The 13,643-nt window shown below is 41.7% G+C and overlaps 1 protein-coding gene across 1 annotated transcript in view; it reads left to right on the top strand.

Annotated features, from left to right (window-relative positions):
• The window catches only part of CREBBP (CREB binding protein), a 1,321,122-nt gene that overhangs the window by 234,648 nt on the left and 1,072,831 nt on the right, over positions 1–13,643 (top strand). Inside the window, exon 6 of the mRNA XM_069210450.1 lies at positions 11,486–11,728. Coding sequence (XP_069066551.1) covers positions 11,486–11,728 — 243 coding nt within the window. The remainder of the gene's footprint in view (positions 1–11,485; positions 11,729–13,643) is intronic.

Below are 13,643 nucleotides of genomic sequence, written 5' to 3'. Positions count from 1 at the left end.
GACGCCAAGGAGTCCGTTGACGTCAGACACCACCTCCAACAGCAAAGCAACTCCCGTCGACATTAAGACTTACTTCTGTCAATATTCAAAACACCACCATGGTAGACATTGAAACATCCACCATTGATGTCAAAGATGCCACCGCCTGTTGCAAAGTATCTTCTTCAATGTAGAGTCCTCCTTCGATGTTAAGGACTTAGTGTTGAGTTCTAGATCTCCATCAGTCCACTTGTCTCCAAGATGGGTGCAAATCTTAAGTATGCAGAGAAGGTATACTCCTGGTTTGGATTACTCTTGAACATATTCACCCTCAGGAAACACGCTGGAGACAGCCTGTTCTGTCTCACTGCCTCCTGGGCCAGTCTCATCTCCAAGACTCTTAGGAGAAGCCAGTTCTGCTCCGTCTCCAGTCAGACAGACATTTCCTCCAAGAAGATAGAGATCAGTCAGGGGAATTCATCAAATAAGCTCTAGATCTAGAAGAAGTTCTAGAATACTGTTTACTGAAAGATCTGCCTCTTCCCATTCAAGATGAACAGATAGAAAATCGGCAAGGTTTCAATCTCACCATAGGAGATATTCATCTTAAACTACCTCAAGATCTTCTTTACAGTATTACTCCACAACTCTAATGGGAACTTCTCCAACCAGAGTATCTCCAGTAAATGATTTCTTCACCTTCAACGATGTAGTAGTGAGAGGTGCTACAAAATTGAACATCACAATGTCCTCAACAACTACTTGACTTCAGTCATATTTGAGAGTTTACACCAAAGAACCTCATCCAAACCTCTGTTGTCCTTGTTCTCCGGTCTTTTGGAGCCTGCAGTGTGGTTCTTCTCGACGACTGCATCAATTAGGTATGTTTCTTCCAGACTAGTGGAATAACCACCAGATCAGGACTTTTTTTTTTTTTTTTTAAGAGCAAGATCGAACACCATATTCAGTGATTGTAGCTGCAGCTGAAAAAGTCACATACAATTGCTCCTACTTCTACTGCCTCACTAGACAGAGAGCAAAAGGATGGACTCACTGGGCAGACAAATGTGTGGAACATCTGCAACAATTTTGAAGGCAGCAAGTGTGACAGCTCTTGAAGATATGATTGTTCCCTTTTGGACTCTTTACAAAAATACACTGACAAACTAACCAAGGAAGGTAGACAAGACTTCTAAGAGGTCCTTAATGAAGAAATGCTAGTCTCAAATCGTTGTTCAGCAGCAGATGCATCTGTCTTGACAGTGCATGGGTACAGCCATGGCATCTGCACAAGCGGCAACTCTTGGTTGAGACTGACTGGCCTAAAACAGGAAACGCAGGAGAGGATTGCTTAATTACTATTCTTAGGCTCAACATTATTCGGCTGCCTTGCAAAATGTCACAAATGAAAATTGACCCTTTAAAAGCAGTTGGCCTGTAGATGAGAAAGGAGTTCATAAGGCAATGCAGGCCTTATGACAAGCGTTAATTTCCTCAGAGGTTCAAACCCCTAAACAGCAGCAGCAACCAAGGCAACCTTACCAATACATAAAATCTTCCAAAGGGAAAGAAGGTCTCTGACAGCCACAAACTGCGTCCGCAGGAAAACCTCCAGCAAATCGAGTACCTCCTTCCACCGTCTGTCCCCTACTCCAGTAGAAGGAAGTATAAGCAATTATGTCCACGAATCGTTCCGAATATCCAACGACAAATGGGACTCCATATTGTGCCGAATGGGTATTCCCTGTGTTTCAGATTCCCCTTCTCTGTCGTAAGGACCTTTTGGACCTGAGTTGCTTCCCCCTGTTTTTTAGCTTCATTTTATATTTCATATTGCATGCGTTTTAGCTGCATAGCTTTTAGCAATGACGTTTTACACACTTTTCACGCTTGATATTCTAGGAATATGTGGTACGAGTTGCTTGTTTAGCTATTCTTTGCATGACATTGTAGGAAAGTACCATCTTTCTTGGCATATTATCCCCATTTTTACCTGTATATCAGTATGTTTTTGCCGGTCTCACTGGGATCCTGCTGGCCAGGACCCTAGTGCTCATAGTTTGTGGCCTTATGTGTGTGTTGTCAATAGTGCTTAACTGTGTCACTGAGGCTCTGCTAACCAGAACCTCACTGCTTATGCTCTCTGATTGCAAATTAGTCACTATAGGCTAGTGACTTAATTTGCCAATTCCAATTGGCACACTGGACCCCCCCTTATAAGTCCCTAGTATATGGTACCTAGGCACCCAGGGCATTGGGGTTCCAGGAAATCCTTATGGGCTGCAGCATTTCTTTTGCCACCCATGAGGAGCTCAGACAAATCCTTTCACAGGACTTCCACTGCAGCCTGCGTGAAATAGTGCACACACTGCATTTTCACTGCACTTAAGTAACTTATGTCACCTATATGTCTAACCTTCATTTACTGATGCTATGTGCAAAGTTACTAAGTTTGAGGGCACCCTTGCACTAGCAAAGGTACCCTCACGCTGTCCAGGGCCAAATCCCTGGACTTTGTGAGTGCGGGGGCGCCATTACATGCGTGCACTACATAGAGGTCAATACCTATATGTAGCTTCACAATGGTAACTCCGAATATGGCCATGTAAGGTGTCTAAGATCATGGAATTGTCCCCCATTGCAAATCTGGTATTGGGGAGCCAATTCCATGCGTCCTGGGGGCTCCACCGTGAACCTCTAGTACTGCCAAACCAGCTCTCTGAGGCTTGCACTGCAGCTACAGCTGCTGCCACCTCACAGACAGGGTTCTGCCCTCCTGGGGTCTGAGCAGCTCAGTCCCAGGAAGGCAGAACAAAGCATTTCCTTTGGGAGGAGGGTGTTACAACCCTCCCTTTCGAAATAGGTGTTACAGGCTTGGGAGGGGTAGCCTCCCAGAGCCTCTGGAAATGCTTTGTAGGGCACAGATAGTGCCTTCCTTGCATAAGCCAGTCTACACCAGTTCAAGGACCCCCAGTCCCTGCTCTGGCACGAAACTGGACAAAGGAAAGGGGAGTGACCACTCCTCTGTCCACCACCCCCGGGGTGGTGCCCAGGTCCCCATCACTCTATCCTGCGACGATCAACTCGCTTAGTTGTTCGATGGCGTGGGACCTTCTTTTGTAGTGCTGCAGCAACCACAATTTGCCCCTTCTTTGCCCCAGTGTCCTGGGACCTCCATGGGTGCTGCCTGTCATCTGTGGGTTCACTCCAGTGTTTGGCGCCCCCTCTGCCTCCTCAGTCCAAGTTGAGGCCCCCAGGTCCCTCCTGGGTCCAGGCAGCGCCATTTTGATGCAATCCATGACATTACTTGAACCAAGGCTTGTTGGACGTATCCAGCGCTGCAACTCACCTACATCCAACATCTCCATGGGGACATCCTTTGCAACACACAGGAATCTGCAGCCATCTTCTTTGGTACTCTTCTGCAGACTTCTTTCCTACCGGAGAATCCTCTTTTGCACCATCCTCTAGGTTGGCAGGGGCTCCTGTCCTTCCTGGAATCTTCTGCGCCTTCTGGACTTGGTCTCCTCTCTTCACAGGTCCTCAGGTCCAGGAATCTACCATTTGTTGCTTGCAGTCTTGCTTGGTTCTTTCAGTAACTCTAATAACGACTTGTATTGGGTCCTAAGGAAACTTGCAGTACTTTACTCATACTTTCCTGGGCTCTGGGGTGGGGTATTTTACTCACCTTTGTGGTTTTCTTACACTCCTAGCGATTCTCTACACACTACACTTGTCTAGGGGGGAATTCGTGATTTGCATTCCACTTTCTTAGTATATGGTTTGTGTTGCCCCTAGACCTATTTCTTACTATTACATTCTATGGTATTTTCTATTGTTTGAACTATCCTATGAGTATTTACTTACCTTATTTTGGTGTCTAGTGTATATATTGTGTATAATACTTAGCTCCAGAAGGAGTATTGCCTCTAAGATATTTTTGGCCTGGTGTCACTAAAATAAAGTACCTTTATTTTTGGTTACACTGAGTATTGTCTTTTGTTGGGTATAAGTACTGTATAACTATAGTGGTATTGCAGGAGCTTTGCATGGCTCCTAGTTCAGCCTAAGCTGCTCTGCTACAGCTACCTCTATCAGCCTATCACTTTATGCAAGATTACGTTGGTTTCAATAATTATATTAAAAACTCAGTTTGTGTATCTTTTGTCTTCGTCTGGGCATTTGTGATAACTACAACAAAAGAGTATGATCTGTTTCCATGATCACTTTCCACCACTATAGGTTCAGGGGTTCAGGTAAGGCACTGTGAGCTAGCCAAAAATTTGGCTGTCAGTTTCTGATGGTGTGGACGGCCTTAGTCCTCTGCATTCTGAAGTTCTGCTGTTCTAAATATGCAGCTTATTATCATATTCGTAATAGTATAACACCTCTTTCAATACCACCATGAATATCAAATAGATCTGAGGCAGAAGGAAATCAGCACATTAATGCCAAAGAATGCTGTGAAGGAAGTTCCACTCTATCAAAAAAGAGTGGTGTGTTAACTCTCGATACCTTCTGGTTTGGAAGTAAGGACCAAAATAAGAATTCAGTTCCATACTAGACCTAAGAACTCAACACATTTAAATTTTAAAAAACAAAAAACAAAAAAAAAAAGTTCAGGATGCTACCATTAAACCAGGTATATCGCCTGCTGAAACAAGGAGACTGGATATGTGCTTTAGACCTACAAGATGTCTATTTCAATAATCCAATTCTATAGAAACATGGAACATTTTTACCATTCATAGTAGGCTCCAAACATCTTCAATTCACAATTCTTCCATTTGGGATAAAGTCTGCACCCAGGATGTTTTGGAAATGCATGGCTGTCGTAGCAGCACATCAAAGAAAGTAAAAGATATTTGTCTACCCAGACGATTGGCTATTAAAGAGTCCATCCTCAGAAACTACTCTGAGGCATTTCCAGATATTGTGGACACGTTCTCATGACTAGTCTTCAAGTCAACACAAATCAAAATATACACTAACTAGGTGTTGTTCTGACTACTCAAGTCTTAAAATGCGTCTGTCAGAGGAAAGGGTGCCATCTAGCCACCTGAAATGTTGCGCAATCTTGCAAACTCATCCATATTTATACTTCCCCGTGGATCAGTGGAAACAGCCTTTGAGCATCTAGGAACAGAAACTAACTTTATTGTGGTTGGCGTTTCAGTCTCTTGGTGGACCAAATCAAAAAGTGGAAATCCCCTTCCATCAGGAGCTTCCAACCCAAACTGTTGTTGCAGATGCTTCCCTTCAAGGATGAGGTTCTCAAATGGTTCATTTACAGACTCAAGGAATATGGTCGGGCAAGGAAGTGATTTACCATATCAATCTTCTGTAAATCAGGTTGGTCCATCTAGCATTGAAGTCCTTCCTCCCTTTGATAAATACGAATTACCTGTTAATTCATACAGACAATGCTTCAGTGATGCATTATCTGAACAAACGAAAACGGACACATTCCATGCCCCGTCCTTCAAATCTCAGACCATATGGAAATGGCTCATAGCAAGAAACCTAATACTTACAGCAGTACACCTTTCAGGTGTTCAAAACACAGAAGCAGATTCCCTCAGTCGTACTATTCAAGACAACCACAACTAGGTTCTAAACAATAGAAGTACTGGAGGAACTTTTTCAAGAATGGGACTATCCTCAAACAGACATGTTCGCAAAATTCAGGAAACAAAAAATTTTAAGGCTACGTCTACAGATTTCACAAAACTGGGTTCGAAGGGGAACACCCTTTTCATTAACTTGTCAAAGACATTTCTCTATGCTTTTCCACTGATCCATCTTATTCCAGCAGTTTTGATCAAGCTGTACAAATCTAAAACCAGCATGACTTTTAGTGCTGCAGTGTCCTTGCAAGTTGGTTTTTCAAGGACCTTCTTCACCATTCCCAACACCTGCACAAGAGGGTGCTATTAAGACAGGATCTCATTTACAAGTTGGGAGGTCAGATTCTCAATCCCAATCTTTCATCGTGGTGCTTTGCTTGTTATTTCTTACAATACGGTTGTATGAACATTTTGAGAAAATTCAAGTGCCCTTCCACAAGAAAATCCCATGCTTCAGAGTGCAAGAGATTTTGTGTTTGGTGTATTCAGGGCAATTCTGTTCAATTTTAATGTTGAAGTGGTTACCTCAGCTGCTTCATCTACCAAGTCTAGTATACATAACCTGTCTTTTACTTTACACCTTGCAGCCATAACCACCTACAGAAAATCTCCCTTACAAACTTCATTTAAAAAAAAAAAAAGAATCCTGTGATTGAGGATTTCTTATAAGGTATTACTTTTCCCTCCAGTAAGAACTACCTCTCACCCATGGGACCTTACCATTGTTTAATCTAAATTAATGGGGCCTCCTTTTGAACCTATTTACAAGGTGTCTTTCCAGCATATTACATGGAAAACAGCTTTTCTAAGTTGCAATTAATTTAGCACTCAGAGTAAGCAAAATCCATGTTCTGTGTGAAAATGAACCATATACAGTTTTTCACAAAAAAAGGTTGTAATGAGAACTCATCCTAGGTTTTTTGCTAAAGTAGTCTGATATCTACATTAATCAAACAGTGTCTTTGCCCATTTTGTTTTCCAAATCCTTCAACTGAGGCCGAGAAAACTCTACTCCCTGGATGTTTCAAGAGTGTTGAAGTTCTGCTTGGACAAATCTAGAGACAAAAGCAAATCAGATAGACTTTTCATAAATTATGGAACAGTAAGAACTGATTTCCCTTCTACAAAGCAATCAGTGTCAAGATGAATATTTTCTTGCATCATTTTTGCATATCAGTTGGCCTGGTAGGTCAAAAGCTCACTCTACTCAAGGTAAAATGGCTACTATAGCCCTTCTTAGGAATGTTCCTATTGGACAGATTTGCAGAGCCTCCTCCTTAAGCTCTGTCTATACTTTTATTGGGCATTATTGCCCAGATTGAGACTCCAGGGAAGATACTCAAGTAGGCAGGCATCGTTGAGTAATCTTTTTGGGTGATTTGGGTGATTATTAGGATTGTCTCCATTTCTTGTCCGCTCTCTGAGGGATGGGCTTGCTATTTGTTTGAGTGCTTATGACTGTGGATGAGGATCACCTAGAAGAGAAGGACAAGTTGCTTACTGTAATCCTACTTTTCTTCAAGGGTTATTGTGATCAAAGTTATAAGTAACCCTCCCTCCTCCCCGGGCAAGAAATACTACAGTTCTCAGTAATTTTTACCCAGGTTTCTATATAGTCACATAAAAATGACCCGACCCGTCGCCTGTGGGGCATGATGGTATACTGAGGGTATTTTGAGGTTCTTAAAGGCACAGTACCCGTAGCCTTAGCTGAATGGATTATTTACAGCCCATTGACTAATTCTGTTCTTCGTTTCTTTTCCTTTGAAAGGAAGCTTGTAAAATGTTTGCTGCATTCACCTTTACTCAATGGTGGCTTATATAAAAGTAAATTTTTTAAAAAAAAGAAAATAATTTGGACTTCTTAGCCTGTTAATAGGCTGCAATTGTTGGGAGTGTAAATCATTTTTTTATTGATAAACGTATACATGTATTTTTAAGGGTTCCGTGGTCTGTGTTTTGGCGGGACTATTAGGTGCCTATGACTTTAGTGAGGATACCCCTGGAAAAGAACTAAAATTACAGTAAGTAACTGTTCATTGTAGGGCTTTGGGCTTCTGTTGGGTTTAGAGCTTGTATTTGTTCTTTGGCTTATAAGTCCCAGTGGTTCCAGGGCTTAGGGATCCCGTTGATTTTAGGGTCTCATTTGTCACTACCACTAAAGGTTTCTATTAACTCCAGGACTTCAGGTTTCCAGAATTTCCAGGCCATAGGGTTCCTATTGCTCCTGGGGCTTAGGGTTTCTAGTAGCTGTAAGGCATAGGGTTTGTATTGGCCCTAGTGCCCAGGGTTCCCAATTGTTCCAAAGCTTGAAGTGCTCATTGGCCTACATCATCATCTGACCACTAGGGCTTCTTCTCTTATTTAAGCAGAACCTTTATGGAGTCCATACCAGGCATCCAGGGAAAGGGTTTCTGGTTAACAGTGCTCCATGTTTCGTCCTGTTAAGACCTGGAAAGGTCCTAGGACAAAAACATTGCCTCTTCTCCTTCAGACCTCTGCTAAGCAACCACTCACCAGTGTAAGCAACACCTACAACTACCTTCTAGAGACTAATACCACCCACGCATATATCCACGGGGTGAAGACCATTAGTACTGAGCTGCAGGCAGCTATCATCTACTGTGAACTTGAATAGCATTATATATACATGTACTAGTCCGAATGCCATCCCAGGTTAAACCCACCTCCAATTCCAGTGGATGAAAATTCACTCCTAAAACAGTATCTCACCATTCTGATGGCAGCAGCACCCATTTTTACCCACTACAATCTCCACAGGACATGGTTAACCACCCCTAGATTTAGTAACCCACACCTCGCCAGGAATTGAATAACTCATACCAATACCCATGGCAACCACCTAGCTTTAGCCACTTGTAATCTAACCACTAATTCCAAATCACACAACATATCCAGTGGCAATCTACTTACTGAGACTCAACACAGACAACTGACACACACAGTATCACTTGCGTATAAGGAAGTTACAGTGGAAGGTGAGAACACAATCACTAGGTTCCCAGATTGTGCTTTCCCCTGACACTTCCACACCCCCATCCGAACCACCATACAGCACCATTCCTAAACCACTCCCACAAAAAACCCTCCCTTCAGGCTCTCAAATCTCTCATTTCTTTGACCACGAACCCATCCTCCATGTCCATCTCAGGCCACAGCTAGACTACCCTCTGGTCTTTCCAACCCTCATTCCCTATGCTTCTGCTTCTCCTCCTGTTGTAGGCCGCACCTCCTCTAAGCACACAATCAAGTCAAGAGGGCAGATGCAACAAATAAAATGCTTGCTGTTCGAACAGCATTCATGAACAAAAGTTGCTTCAACATACTTGATCAGCTCTTAAAAATCACGCCATACCTCACCTTCTTTACAGTAATGTTGCTCAGTGAAAAATCTACAGTTCCATGTCACAAAGCCATACAAAATGAATATGGCAACTTCAACAAAAATCTTGTTGCCACATTTGGAGGGCTGGCAGTAATCCATTAAGCAGCTGCAAATCTTTGCTGATAAGATATCACCACAACTCTAACGATGGTCTTCACCTTCCTCTAAATATATAGTCCACCAACCATCAATGCAAACTTTGAAGATATCTTCCTAAATACTGTGATAACAAATCTTCTGAACCACATGACATATATTTTAGGATCCCTCAATATCTGGTTTGACAAGAAGAAACCAACAGCAGCCACGGCCATCATCCAGTTTTGATGCCTTTAACCTCCGCCTAATCATTTCCGACCCAGTGCACTCCATTGTCTGCCTGTACATATTTTCTACCCCCTCTCCTCAGAAAAATATTTATTTCACAATGTTTTTATCACAAGCTGACCATCAGAACCACGTTCCTACCTTGCACCTGCAAAAATCTTTAAAGATAGTCTTTGCCCAATCTGCACAGTCAAGATAGCTAAAAACGTACTCAACCAGTCCTTGGCCCTAGGTGTTTTCCCTTCATGTGTTGAAATCCACCTTCATTAGGCCACTCCTCATGAAAAATAACCTCTTCCATCCAGCCCAGCAAATGGCAGCCCAATATCGAATTGCCCGTTCTTACTTGAAATATTTGAAAGGGCAGTTTATAATGTGCCATTATAGTTTTCTGTAGAAATCGGCTTGTCAGATCAACAATCTGGATTCAGACCCGGTACAGACACAGTAACTGCCCTTCTATGCATATGGGATGACTTAAAGCTCACATTGGACAATAACTGAGTTGCCACCCTATTACCTCTGGGCCTATTAGCAGTATTCAACAGTGTTCTTTGCCACACACTACTACAAAGACTTCATTTCGTAAGATGTCAAAATGCTTTGAAATTGATTGCCCGATAAGACGATGATAGGCAGAGTAATATAAAGAAAATAGGACACTGCGCCACACACTGTCATAGAGCTTTGCTATAAGAAATTCATAGGTGTCGCCACTTTTTACAAGTCAGTAAGCTCTAGAAGTCACTGTGAGCCATGATTTCAACCATCCAGGAGCACTTACAGCTCAAAAAGAGCAATGAAAACATGGCTGTTTTACAGACAGCACCATCCCATAGTCCTGAGATAGTGCTTGAAGCTTCAGTTCTTGTTCCGGGCTCTATTTATAGCCCGCAGATGTGCAACAGTTCAGCCAGTGCACCCTGCTTAAGTTTGCAAACAATCTGACCAGAGCTGACTACCCCCCCTCCCCTCCCTCCCTCCCGCAGTAAAAGCTGAAACACTTTCAACATGAACTAGGTTTATTATCCCTTCTTGGTGAAACGGGCGGGGCATTAGGATAACAGCCTCAAACTGAAGTGCACAGAGCACTCCCCTCAGAGCGCATGCGTGTTTAGCCGACCATCTTGGGCTGGACAAACAAACATGCGCAGAGGGCTCTCTCAGGCTATCAACACAGTTGCTGTGCTGGGGAGAGAGCCTGCACAGGCTTTATTAATTTGTTTTATATTAAATATCCTGCTCGTCCCTCCATCCCCCCATCACCATTTAAACAGGCATGGAATAACTGAGATCTGCCACATACTGCTAGCCACAGAGAAGACTTTAATGTGGTCTACCACTGCAGGTCTATAATATCTACTAAAACCGATTTTGACAATACTCACAATTAAATCCATCAAAGAGGTGATTGTAACAAAATCTCTCCCAGGAGATCTCATGACCATCTTTCCCTCCTGCCTATGCCTGCTCAGGACTATAAATATAAACAACAATCTCAGAAAGAACAACAATATGTGGTAACCAACATAGTGGACTTTGAATATAAGAAATACCACAAAAGGACCTGCAGAACCACCAGCATATCAAAACCACAAACTACATGTCTATCTCTTGAACAAATTCACCCGTCTTTCTAAGTGCTACATCTCAAATCAAGAGAACGGCAACTTGGTGGTCATCACCTATGACCAGGAAACACCTCCACATAGGATCAAACAAACACAATACTGGTTAATCCATTCACCTTACCCATTGTAGCACGCTAGCATTGCAATCTTTCCAGAGCTCTGAATAGGTGTAGTTAAGTGCTATAATAATGTTAAAGAAAATACAATACCATTAAATTAGATAATAACTTACACTTGTTATTTACCATGCTTAAAAATGGCAGGAATGTGAAATGGAGTTCTATATGAAATGGAAGTCCTTATGTAAGCTCTTAGAGTTTGTCCTTGGTTTCTGTACTTTCATTGTACTTAGGCTGTGAAATCCATAGAGGTCACATTTGCAGATTCATTGTTTGTTGTATTTTATATAGCGCTTACAGGCCCTGATGAGGCGTCAAAATGCTTCTTAAACTATCTTTGAACATTTCTGGCTAATTCTTCTTGTTTTAATAAATGAACTTTTCACTTTTGTACAGCTATCTTAGGTTCTCCTAATAGTGGAATTCCGAATCCAATTGGCCCACCTACAGCTGGGCAGCAAAATGCACCTTCGTTGAATAGTCCTAATCCAATAGACCCAGGTTCTATGAAGCGAGCTTATGATGCACTGGGGCTGCCTTATTGTAACCAACCACAAACACAACTGCCGCCGCAGATTTCGAGCCAGCAGCCAACACACCCACCAGTTAACCAGCAACTGAGGACTATAAATGCACTTGGTAAGTGGAGTGGCGGCATGGTGAGCTATTTCCGTTAATACATTGATATAACACAGATCTATGTATTGATAAGCAAGTATCATTCCAGCCGGTCAGATCCTCTATTTACTACTACTGTCCCTAGCAAGGGATTAAGAGCATTCTCTTTAGATTTGTATGGAATACAAGTTTCAGTTCAGGAGAGATTGATTAAAATTACTGAGTTGATTGATAACTGCTATGTTATCATTTCAGTTATCGATATTCAAAAATTGTAGAACGTTAATCTATGACCAAAAAAGTTTATATCACAAGCGTCAATGATAGTGAAACCTCTCCGTATATTTCAGCTAGCTTTTTTTTTTTTTTTTTTTTTTTTTTTAAACCAGTGGTATTTTGTCACCTCTTGTCTACTAATAGATTGTTAGTATATTCAGCGGGTCTTTTTTTTTTTTTTTGAATGATTTTTTTTTTTTTACCTCCAGCCTGGGGCATAAGTCACCACTGGTCAAGTACACTTGTAGAGATCTGTGGAAAAAGTGTGGGGAAGGTGAAAGTGAATTAAAATTACCTCTTTACCGAGATGAAATCTTATTTTTTGTAACTGGGATGGGGAAACACAAAAACAGTGCGATGTGATGGGAACGATTTACTTGTCATTCACATCAAATGGTCGATGTCTTTCAGCCTACTTGCACCTAAATAGGTTGTTGGCTTTCTTCAGGAGCTTTTTATTACAGATCCCAATAAATCACGAAGGACATTACTCAGTGAAATCTTCTACTTATGAGTACCTTAACTTCGAGGACCGGTAGACTTGGCTGTCAGTCCTAGAAAACAAACGGTGAGTGACATCCACTGGACTAATGAACCATGCAAGAAAGGAACCAGATTGGTCCAAGTCCATCAATATCATCACTTTATACCGCCTATGTTCTACTTCAGACACCCATTTGCTAAACAACATTGGTGTGATATGAATACAGTAATGTCCCAAAGAAACGTCCCCATAATATCACTGGTGGTCAGCTACATCCAAATGATAAATATTTAAACAATGAAAGATAAGAACACACTTTAAAAAAAAAAAAAAAAAACATTCAAAAGAAATGATAGATGATTGTTTTTATTATTTACAATAAATATCTCAGATGAAATAAAGACAAATTAAAACAAAGCGAGAAACTAGAACTTTTTTTAAGCATAGAGGAAATTACAGCATCCTCAATCTCTAGCACTACATGTATTCTCGGTAATCAGATATGAAAAATGCCTCAAGTTATGTGAAGTTTGTAAGGTTGCCACTTAACTATCTTCTAGTCGTTTCTTTCAGACACACTGATAAACCTGCTATTGAGATGCAACATACCTATAAATGGGAAAGTAATGGCCCCATCGGACTGTGGGAGGCGGCTAGTACATTTCCACGACAGTGTGCCATAAAAAACAAGGAGCACTATAAAAGCTAAGATTCCTAGCATCATGTTGGCATGCTGACCAAATGACTGCTGTATGACAATCCGTTAAATACCAAGCTTCAAACATGCACAGAGCATCTGTACTTTTTGTAATTTAATAAATTGAAAATAGACGACAGACTAATACATTTCGACAAGTGTACCAAATGCTGATATGCTAAGACGTTTGAACGCTTTAAAACAGAGCCATGAGATTAAGGATGTTAAGAGCGTGCACCGACACACACAACCGTGAACGCCAAACTCTCAACCCCCCAACCCCTGGCCTGCTTTAATGGTAATATAAAGGGCCAACCAAATTAGTATGCTCATCCTTCTGACAAAAGCCTTCACAGTCAAAAATAAGCATTTAGCCTGCTATGAAGCAAGACACAGTTAGTTTAAACTGCAGATATGAATAACGTAGCTCTAGTTTAAGCACTTAGAGATCCAGTCGCACACACCCCATTCGTGGCTTC

The sequence above is a fragment of the Pleurodeles waltl genome, chromosome 10 (genome assembly GCF_031143425.1).
Source record: "Pleurodeles waltl isolate 20211129_DDA chromosome 10, aPleWal1.hap1.20221129, whole genome shotgun sequence".
NCBI lineage: Eukaryota > Metazoa > Chordata > Amphibia > Caudata > Salamandridae > Pleurodeles > Pleurodeles waltl.
This window is presented reverse-complemented; position numbering and strand designations above follow the sequence as displayed.